At 37.4% G+C, this 25547-nt stretch overlaps 1 protein-coding gene across 2 annotated transcripts in view; it reads right to left on the bottom strand.

Annotated features, from left to right (window-relative positions):
* Nucleotides 1-159: 159 nt before the first annotated feature.
* PALS2 (protein associated with LIN7 2, MAGUK p55 family member) overlaps nt 160-25547 on the bottom strand; it is a 64053-nt gene continuing 38665 nt past the window's right edge. For both annotated transcript variants that reach the window (XM_074837479.1, XM_074837470.1), the window contains exons 4-12: nt 18707-18859; nt 17954-18181; nt 16701-16832; nt 14597-14696; nt 13984-14052; nt 12809-12970; nt 9966-10168; nt 9419-9547; nt 160-7078 (exon numbers count right to left, since the gene is read on the bottom strand). In XM_074837479.1, the coding sequence (XP_074693580.1) occupies nt 6902-7078; nt 9419-9547; nt 9966-10168; nt 12809-12970; nt 13984-14052; nt 14597-14696; nt 16701-16832; nt 17954-18181; nt 18707-18859 (1353 nt within the window). In that variant the 3' untranslated portion in view covers nt 160-6901. The remainder of the gene's footprint in view (nt 7079-9418; nt 9548-9965; nt 10169-12808; nt 12971-13983; nt 14053-14596; nt 14697-16700; nt 16833-17953; nt 18182-18706; nt 18860-25547) is intronic.

The following is a 25547-nucleotide window of genomic DNA, read 5'->3' as shown; positions in this document are numbered from 1 at the left end:
GGTACCAGCCCCGTTAGTGTGCTAGTGGGAAAGAGTGTGTAAATGTGGAGCCGGCTTTCAGCAGTAAAGGATGAGGTAGAGGTAAAAGGCAGATTGCTTCCCAAGAGCTTATTTGGTTAAAACTCAAAGTATGACAAAAAAACCCAGAAAAAAGCTTAATTACATTTTTTCAATATTAAATCTTTATTATATACAAAAATATTTTGTTGGGAATTAAGAGAATTTCACAATTTGTACATTAACATTTTTATGTTTGGCTGTGATTATTGTGAAAATATTAGCTGTGAAAAAGACGGGGGAGGTTAGAAAACAAGTCACAATTTAAAAATGTCCTATGTATTAGCTGACTTTATGAAGTCAGAATGCTAACAAGTCCCATCTCCTAGGCCTGCTCTACAGTATTGTATTCAAACAACAATTAGGTACTAAATCATCTTCAGGTTTTACATTAGAAAGTTAAGCTAATAGTTAAGATTTTTTTTTTTGTAGGATGTTTTCAGCTAAAGAAAGTATTTTTTTACAGGAGAGCAGTTTTAAAAAGTTTTACAAATGTCAAATCCAGTTTAATTTAATATGCTGTAGAAGAAAAAACAACAAACAAAACAACAAAAAATCACGAGAGCTTCCAACAGGCAAAAACAATTGTAAGAAGAAGCAAGGTAAGGAAATGCACAGTGACAGACTTCTAATATACATTTAAATCCAAACACTTAACCAAGATTTTACAGTTCTTAGCCCAGTTTGGGGTGGGAGAGCAGCAAACTTTTTTGTATTTTAAAACCTAAGGAAGTGATCCCCCTTCTTACACAGGCAACATATGATGAGGGAGGGGGGGAGGGGAAGGAATGCTCAACATGCATTTTCAAAGGGGAGAAAAATACATTTCAACAGTTATCTTCATACAGAATTGTGTACAAGCCCTAAACAAACAAAAATCAGTCAAAAAATATTTTTTTGCAGCCATCAGTTTTGCTGCCACCCCCAGATCTGTACAAAGCAGTGCCATTCATTTTCTTCCACACGATGTGTCATGTAAGAGATAAGTAACAGAGAAGTTACTGGGGTGTTTGGAAAAGGTTTTACTGTGTTCTAGGTGAATGTTGGCTACTTCAGGAGTGATCCTTGGATCAGCTGTGAGGACAGCCCAACAGGCATGGACCAGCGTTAGCGTGGAGCCAGTGACATTAAAAAGAAAAGGATAAATGGGAGAAAATGTTTCCAGGGCTACTTTTAACTATGTTAGCCTGGCAGGTTGGTCAGTCAGTATTCCACATCCAGCCCCTGCCTCAGCAGCAAAAGGAACTCCATACCAATTAGCAGGAGAAAGGGTTAAAAATACTGAAAAAAAAATTCATTTACTTCAAGTGTAATTTATTCTCTAAAATATAAATACTGCAGAGACCTTGCTGAACAAAAAAAAAAAATCTGTTTGGAGGTGAAACTGCTTCACAGCCTTCACCAGGCTGGAGTTTTTAAGCCTGCACAGGTAAATTCCAGCAGCAGTACCTGCACAGGAGCTGAGAATTCAGCAGTTTAAAATGTAACAGTTTGTAGAACAGCATCTCACCATGGAGGATTCAGGTAAATAATTACCAGATACTGTCTGAATTACTTGCGGTACTTAGCCTTAAGTTTTATTTGCACACTTTTAATACTTTTGGAAGCCAAAGCCGCCTCTGAAAATTGGTTATTTTACAAGTATTTTCACTCTATTTTTTTTTTTTTTTTTTTTTAGTATCTCTCTTGGAACTAAAACCAGTAAGTTATACCAGTCTTAAATATGGATGAATTATATTGACCACTATTTCCTCTACAAGACACAAGTTGAGAATTCCAGACAATTCCCATCAGTAAGCCTGTTAAACATACATGAAAACCAAGAAGGGTAGGCCAAAAAAAGAAACCCAGAAAAGAAAAAAAAGGGCCAGGACTTTACCACCTTCAGCAATGACAGCCCCTCCCCTCCCCGAGAGAGCAACTGAAAGTAGCTTTAACTACAACAATCCTTTTTATGTCGGGACTGACAGCTGGAGGGGTAGTTAAGGCAAGAGGCCCAGCTGGCTACTACATTATCCAGTAATCACTACCTAGACATCACTACACTGATCTCACCACTTTTGCTAAAGGAGTTTGGCAATAACAATACGGTACTTTAACTCTTCAGAATGTGGGTGAGGCAGAGACCCCGCGCAAAGCCAACGGTCCGTATACATTTGGATGACAGACCCACCACAGGTCCACCTGTAGTTTGTCCTAAAGCTGTACCTACAGGCACAAAGAGTGACGGGAAGCTACTGCAGTAGGCACTAGAGATGGCTTGAGAAACAGCATCTGCCTCTGAGTTCAGTCTGAATGAAGCTGCAAGACAGAGGGAGCCCAGAGAGAAAACAAGGAATGGGTAAAGGAAGGTTGGATTTGTTTATGTTCACAGTAATAGCTCATGTGTAGAGACAGGTAATAACCCACATCTGATTTCTGGAGTGCTGCTCTACTTGATGGCTCTCCACTGGGCCTTACACATAGCAGAGAGGCAGGCTTGGCTCCAAACAGTACCTAGCCAGGAATTCTCTGGGTTTCAAAGAGAAAAGTTTCCTACTTGTTATCTGAATGCCCTTCTTGAAAACAAAACAAAACCAAACCCAGATGACTTCCTGAACACTGAGCTGCAGGCAATTTGTACAGCAAGTCATTTAGGTATGATTTTAGAAGATGCAATGAGTTAGAATTGTACAGAGGACTGGGAAAAGTGTGTCACATTTTGAGCCTATGTGAGATGTGACAGTTTATATAAACATGAATTCAAAAGCAATGAGCTGATCTGCCCTCCTGCTCCACAAAGCTTTGGTATGACTGAGCACGCAGAGCTGCAGCGATCCGGGAACACGGCCCAAGTTAAGGATACTGCACTGGGTAGAAATCTGATTTCCCTTGCCTACGTCGGTCTGTGATTCTGCTCCAATTTTACCTTGCTTTTATTTTTGCAGAACATTTTGAAAGACCCTTATAAATGTATGCAAGATGACATATCCCATTATAATTATCTGCTAAACTTTAATTGACTGCATCTTGTCACATGATGTAGATCCTAAAGCAGACCTGCTAGTGTAACACAGAGACAGGAAAGTAATCACTTGGGTACATGTGCACCAAAGTATTTACATTAAAGTTGGGATTGGTGCACACTTAAGGGAATTTTTGGTGCATTTAAGGAAATAACTTACAGGTCTTGGCGTATTGACTGTACTTTTATGTGTAGCTTTTCATTCACAGGGCAACTACATTGTTTCTTCTAGAAGTCTCTATATGTACAGAATTTTACAGCACCTCATGCACTGTCCAAAACAGATAGAAATTACAGATAAATATAGAATTTTTAGATTGAAATATATGTATATTTAGAAAAATATACATTAGTAAACACAATAAACCAGGTAGAGAAGTGTACCAGTTCTAAAGTCTCACATGCAGGTACATTTCTGGATTAAGTCAGGGTAGCTTAGTAATGTGATAGCAGACATGAGCGTTTTTTGTTTTACCATCCACATACACACATATACACAGACAACTATTTGATAATTTACTTTTCTAAACTACTTAAATATTTATCTTGTGATAGATACACCACATATCTTAAACATTTAGCAGCATCTTCACCTTGCTCAGACACACCTATTGTTATCATTAACAGTCAATGAAAAAGGTTTTCCTGTTAGTATCTGGAAAATGAATGTTTAGTACAGAATGAGATGCATGAAATCCTAGTTATTGTAACTAACTCCTCGAAAATATTTCAAACAGCTGTTGTATGAAATACTTTCACTTGCTCAAAACTAGCCTTTCATAGTGTCTTTCTCCCCTAATTGCACAAGGCCTCTAACATCTGATCTAGCGTACCCTGACAGGTAGCAACTATCACCACTGTGAGTGTGACTGCAACGGCACCATCACTCTAAGAACCTCCAAGAATGCTCTTTTTTAAAAAACAGTAACTGTCACTCTAGTCATCCTACCAGGCAGTGACAGAAGCAGATTGTCCGATGAAAACCTGATTTAGCTAAAAAACAAAACAAAACCCACTACCACAAAACCAAACCAACCCCTCTCCCCTCCCAACATTTACAGGCCCGCCAATCTGAACTCTCAATTTTCAAGATTTAATGAACAGATACAAGGAGGGTGGCGTTTGGATTTTTTTTTCCCTTGCAACCTGCATGTAGACATCCAATTAAAACCTACAGACACTTTGATACGATCTTTGCGTGCAACCTAAGGAAGCTATCGTCTCTTATTGCTTCAGAATTGTACTTCTCATCAGCATCTACATTCACACCACCAAATGGTCAGCCACTGAGCCCCACTGTGCTCATGGCTTGATGGAAAACCCCTGTGTGAGCCTCCAGCAAAAGCGCAAGCTTTAGGCTTTAGCAAGTACATGGCTGTTTGGGGATTGCTAACTAGGGAGGCTATTTTGACAGTATTCTTCCTTGGGATGGAAAAAGAAGGAGCAGAGAGGTTTTCCTGACTGAACCTTGGTGCCCATGTTTCATGTGTTTCATTTGGTTAAGTAAATTTATGGAAAAAAAAGATGAAAAGTGATATTTACAATATAAAGTACTATGGTGTGGAAACTGAAGAATCTTCTCATTCCATCCAATAGGGAAGAGTGAGCTCAGCCCACTTTTGGCATCACAAATAGAGGATTTTCTAACTCATAATGAAAAGGCATCGTGTCTGTCCAGATAGCACATCTTATTTACAGCATACGTAGGTCTCCTATTACACAGTATACAAACACATTTTAGTCACGTTCAGCATATAGTGCCAACAGCAAATCATTAAAATAGTCAAGCCAAGCCACGGCTCTGCTGCTATCATTGCTGCTACATACAACACTCGATCCATTTCTCAAAGCAGCCTCTGAGCGATAGGATCACAGAACATGTCTCCTGGGAAAGGAAAATAAAAGTCTCATGCTGGTGCCACATTTAAAAGCTCTGCCAAACTTAAACAAAACCAGAGAAAACACATCCTGAGAAGTGTAACAATAAAACAAAGTAGTGGTACAGATTTTCCGTAGAGAATTTGAGATTCCCTCTACAAGTCTGAAATCTCAGTATTAAGAGCCACAAAGGTTACCTGTGCTATACACAGTTTTGACTAACATTTTCCACATACACTGGGATCTCAAGCCCCCCCTGCCCCTTTTGCCCCACAACAACCAACTTTATAGGCTTTGTAAAAAACTGTAGTATACAGGTGTTTTGAGATTTTTTTGAGACTTACACTTTTCCTATACTGCATCAACTCCATTTTTCTTTCCTAGCGCACATAAAAGTCTTTAAGAGCCCCAGGAAGCAATACTGATTTACAGTGTCTAAGCCTTTTTTCCTTCAGAAATAGTTCTGAGGAAGTTGCCTTTGATAGCATTCTGTGTCACACTTTGGTGTTGAAAAACAATTCAGAAGCCAGGTGCCTGTCACCAGACAGAAGAGAAATTAAACAAACAGATGACTTCAAGTTTAGACACCTAACCTGATAAGTGATGGTGAATGTTACTATATACAACAGCTGACACTATAATATATGGTCACAAAAAGAGTTAGTCTTAGCCACAAGCTGTATTTTCACTTTGTTCTTGTTAAGCAGAAATTTACATCAGCATAAGTTTTGATCGATGAACTTGAACCTAACAGGAATTGTAACAATGAGCCTACTAAGGGGAGAGCTGTCACTAAACAAAAGGAAGAATGTTATAAAACAAAATGGTATAAACAACATTGCTTTTTAGCAGTAAGCTTCCAATTCACACGCTATCTAATGAAAAATGCAATTAAAAACAATGGAACAAAAAGCACAGAAATTCCATTACATCACACTCATAAAAATACAGCAGTTGATCACGCACAAATATTCAAAAAGATAATATAGAACCCAGCTAGATATCACAGGAAATTAAGCCACAGATCACTGTACAAATATTAAACAGTGTCCTAAGAAAATAAAATGCCTTTTTTTTTTTTTTTTAGAGCAGTGTGTTTTCACAAGTGTGAATAAATAGTCCTAAACGTTAAGCGTCACTCTACAAGGCTCCACACTATTAGGTTCTCTCTCAGGCTACTTCACCATGATTCAGACTGCACTGAATTACCTTGCGTACAAGCTTTCTAACGTCAGTACTTCAACCGTAGTAAGGCTGGCTCCCAAGGACAGCCTAATAAGCAGCCAGCAAGGTATTGCTTTACATTATTTTAAGAGACACATATAAGGGAACCTACACAACAGTTGTCTAAAATCAAGAGACATCAAGAATTTGTGAAACATCAAGAATGCACCAACATTAAGCTGAAAGAAGCTGGAGCAATGGAGCTGTGTGTTGGTTGCTGCTTTTAATATTTAAAATTCTGCTCCCATGAAATTATTATTAAGGAAGAAAAAAACCCCAAAGAAATTAGTGTTCTTTCCTAATAAGAGCTATAGACTTTTGACCAGTTAAACACTGACGTTAACAAGTTTTACAAAAATTGTTTCAAGTATCCTTTTTTTAATCACAGTGAAAATGTAAGACCAAGATGCAAATGTTGAAGTGAATGACTGAAAGTTCCTTAGATGAAAAAGGCAAAGGTACTAAATCAAAACATATAAAAATGCTTAAACGCATTTCCTTCATGTGATATGAATAGAAAGGTTATCTGTAAAAAGTTAGAAAAATTAAAATAAATTACATATTTAAGTACACTTTCCCTTCAACATTTTTATAAAAATTCAGAATAGCGTACTTTTGAATATACACAGAGTAAAAATGCACAGGTGCCATAGGTTACCGTCGGTATCTACACAACATCACATTAGTGTATTTGCTTCAGTTGATTTTATTTGTTACTTAAGCTCCTCTTGAGAAATCTCAATATACCCAGCTAATCGGGACCCACTGTGGTTCCAGCCTCAGTCTCTCGATAGCTGTCTGCAGCTTCTCAAAGGCTTTGTCCAGGTTGTCATTTACAATGGTCAGATCAAAATAGTGGTTGTACGCTCTCTGGATCCGTGCACTTTCATCCACTGTTTTTTTCAAATCGGTGTCCTGTTGAAGAGGTTTTAAAGATTACTAAGAACATAAGACTTGGCAAATCCTTATAAATACAGAAGTATCCCTTCGTTACATACTGCAACTGACTATTTAAAGCTATTAATCCTGAATATATTTAAGAAATAATGAAGGTCTTCATTTATAGTAAATCCACACAGAACTTATGCTAAAATGCACTGGAAGGGCTGAAAAAGTTACGAGCTGGCCAATAATGTTAAAGATGGCAACCAAATGTTTGCAAATCTCGCAATTTTTAAGTCAACAGAAGCACATAAACTTGGGCTGGTATGCACAAGGGGCAGGTTCATCGTTTTGTATGTGCAACTGACGATCCAATCAGAATAAATATATTTATGTCCTTTTTTATTTCCACAGAAAGCAGCAAAAATCCAAGAATTTAAATCAGTATGAAATGAAAGACAGTGAAAGATACATTTCTAGTAGAATAAAGGTCTAGAATACCTCACTGCTTTTAGAGGCTACATTTATTTAAGCCTTGCTCACCTGACATCAGTTCCTCATTTGTAAACTACTGCTGTAATATTTTAGGTTCTGGTATGAGCTGCAAAATATCCAGGAAATGTATATTCCTACATTATGAAGCTTTCATTAAGTGCTGCCACTGAGCGTTTTTTTATGTTTCATTAGTCCTACATTCTTAGAAAATTCCTCTCCACTTTTGCACAAAAGCAATTTTTTTTCTAAGCAGTTATGAGATTTGTCCCCTTGACAATATTTATTTTAATATTTTCAAGTCCTCACACAGTTGTAAATACAAAAGCTGAAATGAAAAAGTAAGTTTGTGAATAGCCTTTCCTTCACGTTAAATGAAGGAAATGAGCAAATGCATCACAAAAGCCAGAATTTTTGCAACGGAATGGTTTTGGATGCTAGAAATAATGTATACAGAGCCACTAGCAAGCAGAACGTAATACTTTAAATGACATTTGTTTTTCATTTGTTCAGGAAGTACAAGAATATGAAATAGGAAATCATACTCTTTATATACATGTGTACAGATATGATTTAGAATCTGTAAAGATACATAAACGTATATTTAAAATATAACTATTCTCTTTATTATTCATAAGGACAAGTAAAACAAAGACAAGGATGGCCCTTAAGGGAACCAAATATTAGGAAGTGAAGGGAATTATTTTTATACTTGTCTAGACAGTTTTAACCTCGCCTTCTTGTATGCGTATCACAAAATTCAGGGTTCATTTGGGGCAGGGAGGAGGAAAGGCAGAGCACCCGTGGAGATACCAGAATCTATAATAAACAGAATCCATGACTAGGACTGGACAGTCTCCCATGTGGTGAAGAGAATGGAATCTCACAGGTTTGAAAAGAAAAAGAAAAAAAAAAAGACTAAAAATCCCGTATTAATTTAGTAGGAATTAACCCACCCCCCATTTTATTGCTTCGAATGCCCTGTCAGCATTATCCAAGATACTGCTACTATCTAAGGTGCAGCACTATTGTAGTGAGTTGTCAGCAAACCATGGCTCTTCTCAGAGGGGAAGTTGTACCACTGAACATAGAGGAGAGTTAACTGCTCAATCTGGCTTCTTTTGCTTTGGTCCTGCAGCTGGGAAAGTTCATGCCCATACAGAATAGTTCTAATTTGCTGCGCTGGAGGAAGCATGTCTCATTTCCCTCTGCTACACACTGTGTCTTAGAAAAGGAGAGAAGATTTAATGAATAAAATGTGTCACTTCACTTTACATGACAACTCCAAGGAACTGAAGGGGAAGAGAAGCTATTCAATACTTCTTATTCTGGCAGCTCCCAGCCACCCTCAGTGCAGCACGTGCTGCTGCAGCCGTGGAAACAAGGCCTAGTTGCATTCTGTTGTTGGCTGTTTTTTCAGTTTTGGGGTTTTTTTTAAACACAGGCTGCAATATCTTTCCTAGGATTACAGGTTCCATTTTTAAAGCACACTTGTATTGTAAGACAAACCTGAACAAAACTTTCTGGGGGGAAGAGATGGGGAAAGTGAAGGAAAGTCATTTACATAAAAGAACAATTCCCACCATCAAAGATCTACCATTTGCTGCAAGTAATCAAAGGTGACACTTCCCAAAGAACACATTACAAGTAATTTTTGTAATCAACACTCCTCTGTAAGAGATCTATTTTTAAGAAAGAAGCAATCTGCCTTAAACATAGTATTTTATTAACTTCTACTGAGTAATCAGCAAGTCCTGCCTAAGTTTTCTTAGGGACATTAATTTCAGAACGAATTCCATCTAAAATGAAAGGTAAAAAAAAAAAAACCACAACTAAGAACATCCTGTTCAAATCAAACTAAGTATGAAAAAATCTGCTTACAGTGAGAAGTTTGGTTGTAATTCCGGCATCCACCACAGCCTTGTGCATAGCACGCAATGTCTCCAACTCTGGAGCAGCAATAAACACTACATAGGGCATGAATTCTGAAGTCCTCAGTATTTTCAGGGCCTAGAAGCAAAGAAAAAGGAAAAAAAACCACCAGCCACCTAAGTTTGAGAATGACTCACCACGTGTCCCCATTACTTAAGAAGCACTGCAAAACTAGTCTGTTACAATGGGCAGAAACACATAAGCGAAGATTCTTATTTCTATTTTAGAAACTCCTACACTGCCTTTTGAAATGCTCAACATCCTTCTTTCCTTGGCTAAAAAGATTATTTACTGCTCTGCAAGACACCTCTTCCATGCAGAATCTAAGCTGGGTTTTTTCCATCTTTCTAACTCATTCCAACTAAGTGCCACAAATGCAAGAATCCAGTTGATACTGTAATCTTTAAACCAGATAAGAAGCCTTCAAATTTAAAGGCATAACAACTCTTCAACATTATACTCTCACACTTGCAGTGTAACTTTATAAATGATATACCTGTGGATTCACATCCAAGATGCAGGTCCTTCCTGTCTGAACAACTTCAAGGATGGAATCAATTTTGGTGCCATAGAGATTTCCTTCATATTCTCCATGCTCTAAATATCTGCCAGCTTTAATATCCGTCTCCATTTCAGCTCGTGACACAAATCTGTAGGCTTGCCCATCCTTTTCATCATCCCTTGGCTTTCGTGAAGTAACTAAACAAAAAATTTGTATTTTAAATCGAATGTTTTCTTTTTATACTTGAAATACAAATATGAGACTGGACTGCCTATTACATTAGGGAGAATATAATACACATTAATGAACAGTTACAATTGTTCCATATACAGATTAATTATTCTAGTGTAAACTTCAAAACTGAGCATAGCCCCTCCTGTTCCCTTTATTTCTATTTCTTATATGTTACTTATCCACCCATTTGCTTATTTCCTTTGTATTACTCCTTCACAACATATACAATACTCATTCATGTAATCTTTTTAATTATTCCCTCAATAAAATAATTATTTAAGTGACTTGGAAATCAAATGGAAGTTTAACTCTCAAATGCCAAATGTACTGCTGGAAATAACAGCACACATCAAAATCTGCCCCGCCCTGCCCCACAAACCTTAGCACATACTTTGCTCACTGTATTTGCTGTTACTTGGGGTAGAATTACCTGAACTAGCTATAAAGAAAGTTAGCTTAAATATCAGAAGCCCAGCCACCACAGCAGAATCTTAGGGGAGGCCAGCTAGTGCTACTTTTCAAAACAACTCACCCTTAAAGCAAGGTAAATTCACTGCAGAGAGATTAAAGCCAATATTTAAGTACAACATTAGCAGTTGTCTTGGGTATTGATTACATTGTGCAGTACAGACATTATTTAAGCAAGAAAGTGAAAAAATAAAATAAAAATAAAAAAATAAAATAAAATAAAATAATTATTACTAACTTTGCTGTCCTATCACCATATTACCTGCCCACTACTTGCATTTAATTAGATTTTAACTCTAGAATATATGAAACAAAACAGTGAATGGATCCCTTTGGTGATACTTGTATCATCACTTGGTGCCATATCACCACTTGGTGATACAAGTGGAAAGCATTCTTGCCCTTCCAGTAATTCCTACCAACTTGGTTATTTTAGAAAACTCAAGCCCCAAGTGAAATGATCTTCTGAAGCTGTTAGCAATAAACGTATTACTAGAACACCTAGTTTTACCCAAGATTCTACAGAAAGTTTAAAACTATAATGGTTAATACAATACAAAAAAAAAAAAATCGTATCAGTTTGAAACGAATTTTGGAGAATGAGCTTTAACGGTTTACAGCCAGAAGATGACTTAACAGTTTAGCTATCCACACAGAAGAAAAAAACACAGCACCATTTGCTGGATTAGAACTATCCATAGCAAAAGGGATTCATTTCAGCCATTTTCAAAAAAAAAAAAACCAAACCCAAACAAAACCCACCAAAACAACAACAACAAACCACCCACACATATTCATTTGTGAATAACGAGAAGAATTTTCTTCTAATCAAAGAAACTGAGGTCAACTAAGATTACTGATCATCCTACATAAAATCTAAGCAGAAAGTAGAGAGGAGATTCCATATACAATAAACTATGTATTACACGTGCATGATTAGATTGTCAGATTGCTAGGTTGGAAAAGTTAATTTTTATGCCTTTGAAGGGTATTCAAAAGCTCCATGTAAAAGCATTTTAACACTGTGTTGCATTACTTATCTATATTTAAGCATCTATATGGTATTTTAGAGAAACCAGTAATATTTAGGGCTTTTTTAAAAGGGAATAAAGAATGATAAAAAGATAGAAATGATAAAAAGTTTCTTACTATTTTGCCAATATAAAATAATGAGATTCCTAGGGGAAGATTCATCTTAAAAAGTAACACTGAGAAGTCAACTTTGTTATCAGTCTCACATACCAATTCTTAGTGCCCTGGCCAGTTTTGGTGTTAGAGATTCTGCAAATGACAGAGACTGGTTCTCTCACATTGCACAATTTATCTTTCAGACCTGTTCCTCCTCCCCTGTTATCAGATCTACTTCTTGCCCACTGAAAACAGAAGGGAACAGACTAGTTTTTAAGTTCTGAAAAGCAGGTGGCAGGAGGAGAATAATAATGTAGCTAGGGTGCGCTTCTCTGGCCAGCAGTCAAACAGGAAGGGGCAGTTAAAAAAATAAAGACCTTGTGAATGGACAAAGTAGCTATCTGGAAGGAAGGCAAGAAAACAATACTTCAGTAAGGGAGGAGGTGTTTTCTGAAGTTCATAGGAAGAAAAAAGAAAGATCATGGGCTTGAGGCTAGATGTATTAAAACATCAGATGATCATAAAAATATTTGAGATCACAAACACTTAAGTTTTATTGGAAGTGTGTTGCTTTTCCCTACATTTCTAATGCTAAAGTATCAATTTATAGTGCCTAGGATGCTTCTGCCAGTGAAATACTAAATGGCAGACTTGAGAAACTCCACTGGCTGTTCATTACAGAAGACTACCAGGAACGTCTAAAAACCCCTCACTAACTGATGGTGATGGACACTGAAGAAACCTAGCAGAGGGAAACACTGCACATACAAAAATGTTTTTCTGCAGCATCAGTAACATTTAGCTGCTAATTACAAATATTTTCACTGTCATCATATGTTAGTTCAGCTGTCTGAGAAGATGAAGAACCTTTTGTTTTTCTACTCTATACAATTTTTGTACTCTGACAAAATTACTCCTACCCTGAATCACTGGGATAAACATCAGGTATTTTCCAGATAATCAGATACTCAAAGCATGAGATTACAATAGGAATGCTGACAACTTACATGGCACTGTAGTTCCAAACCTAGTCGGATTCAGTACTATAAACCTGTTCTTCAAACTTCTTCGCCCTACTCCTTGGGCCCCAATTAAGACCAGTGTTTTCCTCTGAAAGGGAGGCATTTTGGCTACTTCCTCATAGATCTGGATTTCATGACGATCAAATTCTACATTGAGAAATGTACAAAAAATAGTTAATTCACAGTCAGTACTGTAACAAAAGAAATTAAGTGGTCCTGCTATATATCAACAGACCACATGTCAATACAAATAGTACTTAAAGGCCATTAAGTCTGATACAAGCTTTCTTGCTTTAAGTTGGTACAGGAATAAAATAGTTACCCCTTCACAAACAGCGTAAGGTCAGATTATCACCTTTACTTCCACGGACAAAATTCGAGATGGATCAGAATGGGAAAACTGTGATTAACAATTAGTTAGCTTTCACAGAATCACAAAATGGTTGAGGTTGGAAGGTTCCTCCGGAGGTCATCTGGTCCAACCCCAATGCTTAAGCAGGGCCACCTGGAGATGGTTGCTGAATATCTTCAAGGAGGAAGACTCCACTACTTCTCTAGACAAATCGTGCTGGCACTCAGGCACCCTCAGTGGAAAAAGTGTTTCCTGATATTCAGAGGGAACCTCGTGTTGTTGCTTGTTGCCTCTGGTCCTGTCACTGGGCTCCTTCGAAAAGAGCCTGGCTCTGTCTTCTTTGCACCCTCCCCTTCAGGTATTATACACATTGTTGGGTTCCCCCCTGAGCCTTCTCTTCTCCAGGCTGAACAGTCCCAGCTCCCCCAGCCTTTCCTCATAGGAGAGCTGCTCCAATCCCTTCTTCGTCTTCGTATGTTCATGTGTCTCTTGCACTGGGGAGGAGCCCAGGACACTTCAGGTGTGGCCTCACCAGTGCTGAGTAGAGGGAAAGGATCACATCCCTCAAACTGCTGGCAACAAAGCTTTCACTTTTTTTCTCTTTTAACACACAGTTCTTCTTTGACTTCCACCTACCAAAAGGTGTACTCAGCACCACCATATCTTCACTGGTCACTATTGCTTTTAAACCATAAAACTATCTGATCTATCAAATTTATAATAAAATAGTTTACTGCAAATCTTTCACACTAGACTCTGCAAGTCTAGAAACAGAGACATTTGACTCATATTTAATATCAAGAGATACCTGCATTTCTTGTAGTGAGATACATCATCTTTTTCTTTTTTTTGCTGCTTATTGTTCCGCAGAAAGGCCCTAGAAATAAAAATCGAGACAAATTCATCATTTTTGTTAAATACACTTTTCCAAAGCTTATTTACATGAACATATGCAAGTTTAGATTAATTAAATTTACAAGGACTATTTTAGAATTTTATTCTAGGAGATCACATCTATTTTCATACACATCAAATGGTACAGTAAGAACTGAACACAGAGAAAAAGTTAATTTTCCTAGAAAGCTTTGTAAAAAGCAGCAGAAAAATCCATCAAACAGGTTTAATTTATTAACTTTGGTGCATACTACACAAACGTAATTTTTTTAAAAAGAGAGAATTCTTATGCCTTTCCCACCTCATTTAGCTTTTCATCAGTGGGTGGCAAAACTGATTTGTGTAGCTATGAAGGCTAAGCATAGACTTTAGCCTTTGACCTTCAGTCAAAGCCAAAATACAGTAATTATCATTTTGCAACATTCTGTGCATTCTCACGCAGCAGTTTTCTAGCATCTATGAAGGCAGGAAATGCAAAACAAATGGAGTCAGAGCAAAAGCTCTTCATGAAATTCATTAAATCTCACCTGAGTTGTCCCAGTCCCTCCTAACAAAGGCCTTTCTCTTCTCTTCTAGGAACTGGCTAGGAATAAGTCCTGCACTTCCTCCTTCTTTGACATGACTAGCCTGGAGAAAAAAAAAACCAAAACCAAAAACAAACTTCAATTGTGAGAAGCATTTTTCTCATTAATATGGTGATGCCAGAGTTTCTCAGTGGTGAGCATTGATACGGTTACTACCGAGACTTGGAAATTCAAACTCAGATGCAGATATTAAAATTCTGTCTTACAGTGAAAGTGTCTTGCCATCAAGTATTAAAATTCAGGAAGCTTAAATAAAATAGATACAAGTTTCATTACTGGTTCCCATGAAGTTAGTAAGCTCCTATAGCCATAAACCTTTGGCATCAAAATCCTAAATGGAATTCTGTGGCTCCAGACACTGAGCTCTCAAGTGACAAAACTCAAGACTTTCTAGACACAGTACACTTATTTTGTATTCTTGAGCTGCTCCGAACAGGTTCCAGTCCAGCTTATTAACTGTCATTTTACAAACAGTGAACGCCATTAACACATCCCTAATCATGCTTTCAAGCTTTTTGCACTAAGTAACTACAGATTTAAAATCTTAGTAACTTAAGTTTTCCTAGTAATGAAAGTTTGGCTAAGATTCTCTATAAAATAATTTCATGGCAAGCTCAGTTCCCAGCAAGCTTAACAAATACAAACACAGAGTTACGAAAGGTTACATTTTTCTTCTCCATAACTGATTGGCCTTTCTCTTGCCAACAGGAACTGTTTGCTTTTCAATTTGTATGCTTTTACCTATGACTAACTGATTTTTTACAGTTAGCAAGTTTTCAGTAACAGTCTAGCATTTCTAGAAAGCACAAGGAAAAACTAACTTTTTTGCCCCGTGGCACGATCTGCATAGGAATACTTCAACACACTATACTGGTTTAACGCATTTCATTTTTGCCACTGATTGAGTGTTTAAGATTTAAGTTTTATTTCTCCTGGACTCCCACAAGTTACAACTGGAGAATATGCAAAGCAGTACAGAAGACAGCATGTAAACTTTAAATGTCAAACTACTCCAGAGTTTTGGAGTGTCTAACTTCTGAAACTAATTAACTCTGCAGTAATAAATTTTCCCTCACACTTTTTATTGTCCCTCTGTTATTACTGTCACTGACAAGCAACAGAATTCAGCAACAGTTGTTGTATATTCAGATATTTTTGTTGCTTTTAAAGAAGTCATATATAAATATATATATATATATTGCTCTCAAGTAACGTTTGTCCGACTATTGCTGCTACCTAGCAAAGGCTGAGCAATTTAGGAGTAGAAAGGGAAATCACTAATGCTGAACTCTGCCTAGATTGCCACTGCCACTGGCAATTTTGAGTATCTTGGTTGAGAAACATGTCTTAAAGGTTCACTTGTCCCACTTTCGAAGGCACTGATTATGTTTAGTTGTGTGTATAGTGTCTTGGAAAAAATAAAAATAGCATAAGCACTGGATTACATTTCTACTGAAGGACTGAATGTAGAAATACAACCTTAAAACAGGATGAACTGTTAACATTTTAAATAGTGCCAAACACTTTGATTATGAACATGCATGTTACAGCTCACAGACACTGACCACCACTGTAGAAATAAAAGATACAGCTTCTCCAAACAGCTGTTCTCACCCCTCTTCAAATCCACAGGGTTAATTTCCCTCTCTCTCTCCTCAACTCTGAGCACTCAGGAAGGGGTCCACTTCTTCCACAGTCGCTGTCAGGGAAGGCTTACCACAATTAACACAGTCAACCTAAGACTTTCTGATAGAAATTGTCCACTTACTTACACTGATTTTGGAATGTCTACGCTTATGATACAAGAACAAAGACAGACAAATAGCAGTAATAGCAAAATGAGTGTTACATACACAATTTATACCATTCAATTCTCTCTAGTATTTCAACTATTACTATCTTGCTATTAGCTTGAAATTGGATTGCAGTGTAAATATTTTTTCTTATATCTACTGTTAAATGAAAGTATATGATAATTTAAAGAGTTTATTATTACAGCAACTAGTGAAGCTTTTCCATTTTTTATTTTTTTAATCTTTTTACCAACCTGCCACCAATTTGGATCTTCCCGGTTTACAATCTGAAGAATTTCTCCTTTAGAAAATTTCAAACCTGCTTCTTTGCATGGGATGAGGTTGTCATTATATGGATTATAATCAAAATGACACTTCACAAAAACCTGAAACGTGTAAAAATTTACAAAGCTTAAACATTATGAAATACATTCTTACTAATTTATCTGTTGAACTGAAGTAACGTCTTTACCTACAGCATAAAAAAAGTAAAATACAATCTATGGAAAAAACTGGCATATACCAGCAGAGAGAGTAGAATAATCAGCAGTGCAAACCTTGGCTGAAGGAGCTTCATGATAAAAATAAAAAAAGCAACTGTTCTATCTGGACGACGTATTACAAAATACTCATTTTTACATTTCAATATATACAACTCAATTAGTATTCTCAGAACGTGAGCACTGTATCCAAGGCTTGTGGAATGTCAAGAATTAATTGTGTCTTGGACTCAATGTTTTAAAACAAACAAGACATGTGACTGCTTAAGGCTCAGAGCTGATGCAGGGGAAGAAACAGTAAGTTGCATCAGTAGACTGGAAACAGTAGACTTGACTTTTTTCTACCAGGCTGGGGAACAAAGGAAGCAGTGCACCTGCCTCAAATACAGCACATTCCCCCAGCATCTACTCAACGTTAGCATAGTCTATTACAGTCACAGGCATTAAGACCCACTACCTGAAAGAGGATCTAATAAGATGTTTCAGAGGTACTGATTTAGAGCAACAAGTTACTCTTGCAGTGGAGAAATCCACAGCCTATAGCAACAACAAAAGGATAAGGAATAGCCACCATCCAAGTTCCTACTTAACTCAGCAAGTTCAAGCTCATCTGTTGAATTCACTATGTTTCTGAATTCTATCAAACAGATTACTTGGAGACTGATCATGTCACTGCAGTTTAGTGTGATTGTAGCTAGGTCATCAGAGGTCACTGGATGTCAAACAAACATGCTTTATATGTAGTATACAAGTGCTTACCAATCTTAAGATACTAACTAGAATTTTTTAGGAAGGCCTATTAGGCCTGGTATTAATCTACTGAATAAACCCATTTCTAAAACATACCTCAAGGTGAATACAGGTATCTCTACATTTTAGCCTTCCTGCTAGCACTGAATACACTAAATAATCAAAATATGTCTAATCCAAAATCTTAAAATGATCTTATGTGATAAAGTACCAAGCAGAAATTATTTTGACAGAACCGATAGAAACGTGCTACTGACCTGTTGAGGAATAACAGTGTCTCTGTAGCTGGGGAGAATCTTCAAAGTGACACTGCCACTAATATTTTTCAGCAGTTCCTGTAATTCTTTTGGATTGTTTCCAACCTCATGGCCATTCACTTCTTTAATAATGTCACCTACATGCAGAAGACCTTGTCGATCTATCATTCCGCCATGAAGAATTCGTGCTATTACCAGATCATTGTTCTCAACTCTAAACGTAACACCCTGAAAGAGGTATGTGACACCTAGTTTACCATTGTTTGAATTTCAATTTCATTTTACCATTACCTCAAGCAAAAATATACAGTTATGGAATATTCCATCTGCCCCAATGAAAACTGACAGTAATAGTTACTACAGTGTAAGAGTTCCTAATACACAGCTAAGAGTCAGGTGACACAAAAGTGCTTTCAGACAAGGTTTTCATACAACTGAACAACCACCGTATTGTTCTTGATTGCATGCAATCCTGTCATTTTGTATCAGGACCAAACAGATGTTGTGTTATTCAGTTATGCCAGCAAGTCATTCAGCTTAGTGACTGCCTATTCACTATCCCATAATTTCTTAAAGAGAACAGGATGGAGAACACACAAATATTTTCTTATTTCAACCCCTCAGTACTGATCCTATCACCAATTAAATTACACAACAAAAGGGAAATAATTAAAACATAATGCAAGAAGTCAGGCACGTGCAAACATTTTCACTCACACTTTAATTTAGACGCACTCATCTTCATTTACTTACCAGTGGTTCTCCTGCTCTTTTGTGAATTCCAAGGATACGAATGGCATCTACTGGAACAATCTGGTTGTTCACTGAAGAATTATTGACTTCTGGGCTGGAAGGAGGGGAATCGTAACATTTTGAAGCCACAATGTCATGTGCCTCCAAGAGTGACTGCAAAGGAACAGAAAAAGCCCTATTTTAAATCATGAAATAACCATTTGCAAAAGGATTTAGTGCTGAATAACCACCAAATGTGCCCTTTTGGGACCAGATCATAAAATTCTTACTTCACAAGGAATGGAGCGAAAATTGACATTCAAGTACTCACATGGACGGATAAACCTACTGTCTTGGCAAACATGCTCTCTTTTGTAAATACAAAATGCTTCTTCTTAAGGAAATACAGGAGAAATGTAATGAATTTGGGAGGAATATGTGATCTTGCAGGGAAGAAGATGGAAAAAGGAGTACCTAAAATAGTCCTTCACCTAATGAAACAGTATCGGAGCAAATGGTTAAAGTAAACTAACAACCCACTGAAAAAAAATGAAGATAACTCATCATTAGATACTTGTGTTTAATGTAATAAAATTCTCCTCCACAGTAATTTCGATAATTACAGGTATGCAAGGATTTTTAGCCATCTACAGAATGAGTGCTTTCTGCCTGCATAAAGGCAAGGCAGAATTCTAGCACAAAATGAATCCAAGTTGACAGAATCCGCTTTCTGGAAGACAAGAGCTCATACCTTAATGTGTTTTCACCAGTCTGTATACATAAATACCAAGCAAAAGGAGGACACCAAATAAATGTAATCACCTTTGAAAGACAATGCAATTTAGACTTGATTTTCTCATAAAAGATCTAAAGAAAATATTAGTAAGGCAATAAATACAGGTAAAACAAGATCAAACTTGTGAAATTAGTGGAGACTTTCTGTCTTAAAGAGGAAAAGGGACACCCTATAGCCACCACATATGGTAGAGTTCAAGATAAAGCATCCTATAGTGCAGAGAGTCTCACTGACAGATACAGAAATAGGAAAAGAAGCAAGTAGAGGAGATGCTACCTAGGCCTCAAACACCATAGCTTTGTTTCAAACGGTGACCTGATGAGATACGGTCTTAAGTCAGATCACTGACTGATGTCAAATAAGTAGCTAAAGAGAGAAGACGTCACATGGACTATCACTGATAGTGACATGCATGTGCCAGAGGAAGACAGCAAACTACTAGAAAGTAGAGCAGGTGAGCAGGCAACATTTAAGCAAATGTAACCATTTTGCTATGCAGTCTGTTCCATCCTTCCAAGAACCACTGCCAGTCGAAAAGTTGTGCAACCATATTCATTTAGTGCTAACCTCAACATGCAAACCCTCAAAGTGTCACAAACCTGAACAGTCATTTTAATCTGCCCATTACACAATGACCCTGCTGATATTTCAACTTGAAGTTAGAAGGAGGTACTAACTCACTGATTCTGCCCCTGCCATTAGGAGTGTAAAGACAGCTGCTTATTGTGTCTGCTCTGATACTGTGGACATAAACCAAATCAAATTAAATAGGAAAAACAATCATTTATTTAAATCAAGCAGCTGTCAGATGGTAGCAATTTCTAATTCTTCATTATCCAAGACACATCCAATCCAGAAGCCAGGAGAATAGATCTCTCTTTGCCAATGTTTGCAAGCAACATTTGTGGATCTTTCTGCATTTCCAGAATGAAACCAACCAGCATCAACTATGCATTTTAACGCATTACCACTGACAAAACCAGGCAGACACACCAGTATGATACCTCCAGTTTTCTCTTTTGGTCACACACTAGAACAAATTGTTTCCAAACTTTCTGGCCACAAACCACTAGATTTCTGATGGAGCCTTACATATAACCATGCTTGTACAGCTCCCTGTCCTTAACAGTCATAGAATTTACGGATTATAATCTGATCCACAGTCAAAAAAAGACTACTAAACTAACAGTCTGTGTCATCCTTTTCAAATTAACATGCTCTGTAAGATTCTTCAGTTCTTAGATCTGATCCTATTCCACATTCTGATCCTATTTATTCACTCAGTTTTATGGATAAGCATGAATTCTTTCAACTACTACTTAACTATCTCTCAAACACAAAACCTTTTTCCTGCTATTTACACGAGGGCTGAGTCACAGAAGGACTATCAGGGACTGTACACTGCTGCCCACAATTATAAAATGGTTTCTTTAAAAGAAGTAGTTTATTGGTTTCCTTAAAACAAGCCATGGTTAACTTATTACTTTCCCGTATCTAACTCTCAGTTCTAAAACTCAGGAATCTGTATCAGTTTTACAAGACTGCTTCCAGCCAGCCAGGTCACGGCACACAGTCCTGAAGAACACTTACACAAAGCCACCTGGCAACAGGGGCCATGTGTCTGTAGCCACTGCTGGACTGCTCTCCAACATTTTATGTCGCTCAGTTACTTTCTTATTTCAGTAATATGGTTGAATGATCTGAGAAATACAGTTGCATGAACTTCACTTGTTTCTTTCTTATGGTATCGGAAAAAGTTATATCCTGTGCTTCTGCAACTCCAGAGCTCCCCTGGAATCTGACCTTTCCCATACTGGTGCCGGAACATTTATAAAACCACTGCCAAAGTCTGCAAAACAGCATGGACTGAATAATCAACCATAAAATGGTTCAAAGTTTCCTTTGTACAGTATATGTAAACAGAATCAGCTGCCTATCCAAGACTGGATAGCTGTAGAAATGTTCTCATGGAAAAAATGGCGATGTTGCTGGAATAAGGCAGATACTCTCTGCGTATCACAAGAGGTATCGTACAATGGACATACAGTCCTGTGGGAGACAGCACGGCCCCTTTGTGCAAGATACTGTCATAAAGTAACCCATAAACTCAGAACATATTGACTTCTTTACAGTAGTTTTCAATGGCTGTCCTTACTTGACAGGTAAAAAAAAAAAATATTTTAAAAAAGTAATTCAAAATTCAGTAAACAAAGAAACATTAAACATCGAAGGCTCTCTACAATGCTGAAGCCAAGTTCAAATTCAAAACTTGTTTTTCCTAAAAAAATTCTCAACACAATCTATATGTGTTATGAAGCATTGCCTGCCCTATATGATAACTATTTCCCCAACTGTGATCCAATAGAACAATTAAATTACAAACTGGGGACTGGGGCTGGGGGTAATACACAAGAGCACACTCTATGGTCTTGAATTCAGGACTCCTTTCCTAACACTTCAGGCCTCAGAAGTACTTAAAATATTTCTGTTCCTCTTTTATGCACTAAATATGTGCTAGTCTTCTCTGATAACACTGTTTAAATATTAGAACTTAATAAATGGACTACAGGCCCCTAATGTACATGTGAAAATAAGACTTTTTAAAGACTGTTCTGGAAGAGCGAGTAAATAATTTAAAATCTTAGAGAAATCATGGGGGCTGGTAAGGAGGCATGAATACATGGGAAAAATAACCCTATAAATTAAGATCTACCTAGGAGGCAACTTAAGATCATTTTTCTAAATGAAACATTTTAAAGGTATGATTAGCCATTATAAAGATAACTATTAGAATAAAATATTGGCTGCTTTTCAGGTTAAGTATTTTATTGCCAGTAGAATCTACTATTTAGGATGAACAGCTTGCATAATTCTTGGAAAGGTGAATGTAACTGAACAAGTTCTTATGGAAGAAGCAGCAGAGTGATTCTTCTGCATGTTGAACCACTCCAAGAGTGCAGTAGTTTCAACTTCTCCCTCTTCCCTCAAGACAACCTCTCTTACCACTCTCTCTCCTGCTCCCCAGCTACTGTCTGGTAAGACTTGCTATAGCCTTTCCTATGCACTGCATGTGCCGGCTGGCTCTTCAATACATACTGGCCTGATGGCCAGCCATTGATAAACTCGTTAAGAACTTAGTATCTTCCACACTTTGACCCTGAAAAGTTCAGTTAAAACTAAAAGGGGTAAAAAGTGGAAAGGAAGAAAAAGAAAAGAAAGAAAGGAGAAATGAGAAAAGGGAGGAAACAGACTGTCAAACAGAATAGTATAACCTGTACTCCAGAAGCCAGTCCCTCCCCAATGTTCTTCTGTAAAAATATGTAAAAGAAATTAAATTCTGTAATTCTGTATTTTCAGCACTAAATGATAAATTCAAATAAGCTATTGCACTGATGACTCATATACCACATTTGATACTTGTAAGCCAAGGCAGGTTACAACTGTAAGATGACGCTGTGATAAAGTGGCACCATTCATTTGTAAAATACAGAATCAGCCTGTAAAACAGTTACACAATAGTGTCCATGAAACTTTAAAATAGTCAAGTCAAGGTGGCTTGTTTACATATTTACTGAACTGGAGAAAGGATGCAAATTACATTTTCTGTAATTACAAATGACATTGTATTCTTCCTTTCTTCCTTACAGGCCACTTCTTGCAGAATTTGGAATATGCCTCCTTGCACCAAATGAGGTAGAAAGGATAGCATTTATTTCTTGAGCATTCAGTTAGTTTTCTGTTTCCTCTTCAGAGACAGACATACAGCCTCCCCAAGCCTTAGAAAGAATAGTGTATCTATATTTTGGTCTGCAAATTGTCCTAGAAGCTCTTCTAGAGTGGTCATAACTACGATACCAGTTAAATAAAAACACTTAATCAAACTAATACTACTCTGGTCTCAGTTGTCTTTGTTGCCTGCCTCCAGATGGGGAACAGAAGCACAAAATTAAGGGCCAGAAAATACACCCTAATTTCAGGCTTCAAAACTGAATCACATCAGATTTACTTTTAAAAAGTAAGCAGCTAGCTGCTTTTTGCCTGCACCCAGCAGTCAAAACTGCTCATTGTTTCTGCAAATGACACTGAAGGCCTCACAACAGGCACTTAGAAAATAAACAAACAAACAAACGAGCTGCTTTAGACTTTTTTGTTTTCATTTTAAATAAATGAACTGTAATTCTGACAGAGTGAAGGATAGGTTAGTTCTCCAGGGTAGCATTTAACTATCTTAATCATCAAATAGTCTTTCTCTTCCTTCCTCATCCAGGTTTTGCAGCAAATTTTGAAGTAGGGAGCTCCAGAAAGAGCTTATTTCTCTTACATACCCATGACTCACCCAACAGTATAGTGAAAGAAGCAGCATGCAATCTTGTTCATAGCATGCAATAATCATGACATGAATTTTTAAACTGGGTTCCAAGGAAGAGTCAACAAATTGTGAACCACTAAGTCTGATATTGATACTAAACAAATTAGAAGTTTTCATTAAAAACTGAATGACCAGACAAAATAGATCATGGGAAAGCATCAACATGCTTTAATAAAGGGAAGTCATGCTTCTCAAATCTATTTAAGTTCCTTGAAAGAGTCACCAAGCATGGCAACAAGGCAGTTACAGTTGATAATATAGATCAATTTCCAAAAGGCCTTTGATAGACTCCTTTATCAAAGTCTTTTAAAGAAACAAAGCTACTACAGGATAAGCAAGGCTCTCAAGTGGATGAAAATATTGGTTAAAAGACAGAAAAATTGGGGCCAGGAAAATAGTATTACTAGTTTTCAAAATTCATCTCATCAGGGGATTTCCCAGAGACATCTGGGCTCAGTTCTACACCTGCTACTACACTGATATGTCAGATTAGTGATCTAGGAAATGGGGGTGGGAAGTAAAATGACAGGGTTTGCTGATGCTGCTATTCAAGGAGTAAAACAACTGACTGTAACCTGCAGGAGCATCTCATGAGCAACAGAGTGAGAACAAGGCAAATGAAATTCCACACAGACTGCAAAGGGAAACACAACCCTAATTTAAGATACTGACAGACTCAGAAGTGGTATCTCAGAGGTGTAACCAGTACAAAACCTACCCAAACCAAAGAAACAACCCAGCTCTACACTTACTAAGCCTAGAGGTACATCTTCTTTATTGAGAGAGTGGTGAAACACTGGAACAGAATTCCTAGAGAGGTGGTTGATGCCCCAAGTCTGTGTTTAACGGGCACTTGGACAATACCCTTAATAATATGCTTTAATTTTTGGTCAGCCCTGAAGTGGTCAGGCAGTTGGACTAGATGGCCGTTGTAAGTCCCTTCCAACTGAAATAGTCTAGTCTATTCAACAACTGTTAAAAAGGCAAACCAAATACTAGGAAATTTTAGGCAACGAGTAGGAGATGCAATGGAAATTATTACACCACTTCATAAATCCATGCTGTTGTCAATGACTCTGGGAAGCTGTATACAGCTTTGCTTCCCTTCTTTTTACTTATTTGAGATAGACAGACACACATATGCAATGAGGTCTCTCAAATCATGAGTAACATGGAAAAGCTGATTAAGAAAAACTGTTCATTTTCTTCCTACACAAGTGCAAGGGGATATTAAGTGAAATTGACAGGAAACAGTCTCGAAAACAAACCAGCAGTCTCCACTCTAATGAGGGACATTCTGAATGCCAGATTTTCACATGGGTTCAAAAACCAACGGAACAAACTGATGGAAGAGATCACCACCACAGGTGGATCACACTACTTCTCACTCACAGGTCTGAACCACAAATCACTAAATCCTCACAAAACGTTTTGGAAGGTATCACTGTTGGCTTGTCCTAACCTGACAGTCTTCACCAGATGCCTACTACTGGGGACAGGGAACAAAACCAGAAGAGATATTTATTAAATGGACCTTTAACATACAATTAGGAAGCACTAACAAAAGATCAGATCAAACCTGTAAAGTTAATGTAGCGGATATGCAATTTCAAGTCTGCTCTTTATAAATCAGACCATAAAAAATGTACAAGAAATAGCATAAATATTGGAATTTTTGTTCAACAGCTACTTTGGAA

This window comes from Strix aluco, chromosome 1, assembly GCF_031877795.1.
Source record: "Strix aluco isolate bStrAlu1 chromosome 1, bStrAlu1.hap1, whole genome shotgun sequence".
NCBI classification, from domain to species: Eukaryota; Metazoa; Chordata; class Aves; order Strigiformes; family Strigidae; genus Strix; species Strix aluco.
This window is presented reverse-complemented; position numbering and strand designations above follow the sequence as displayed.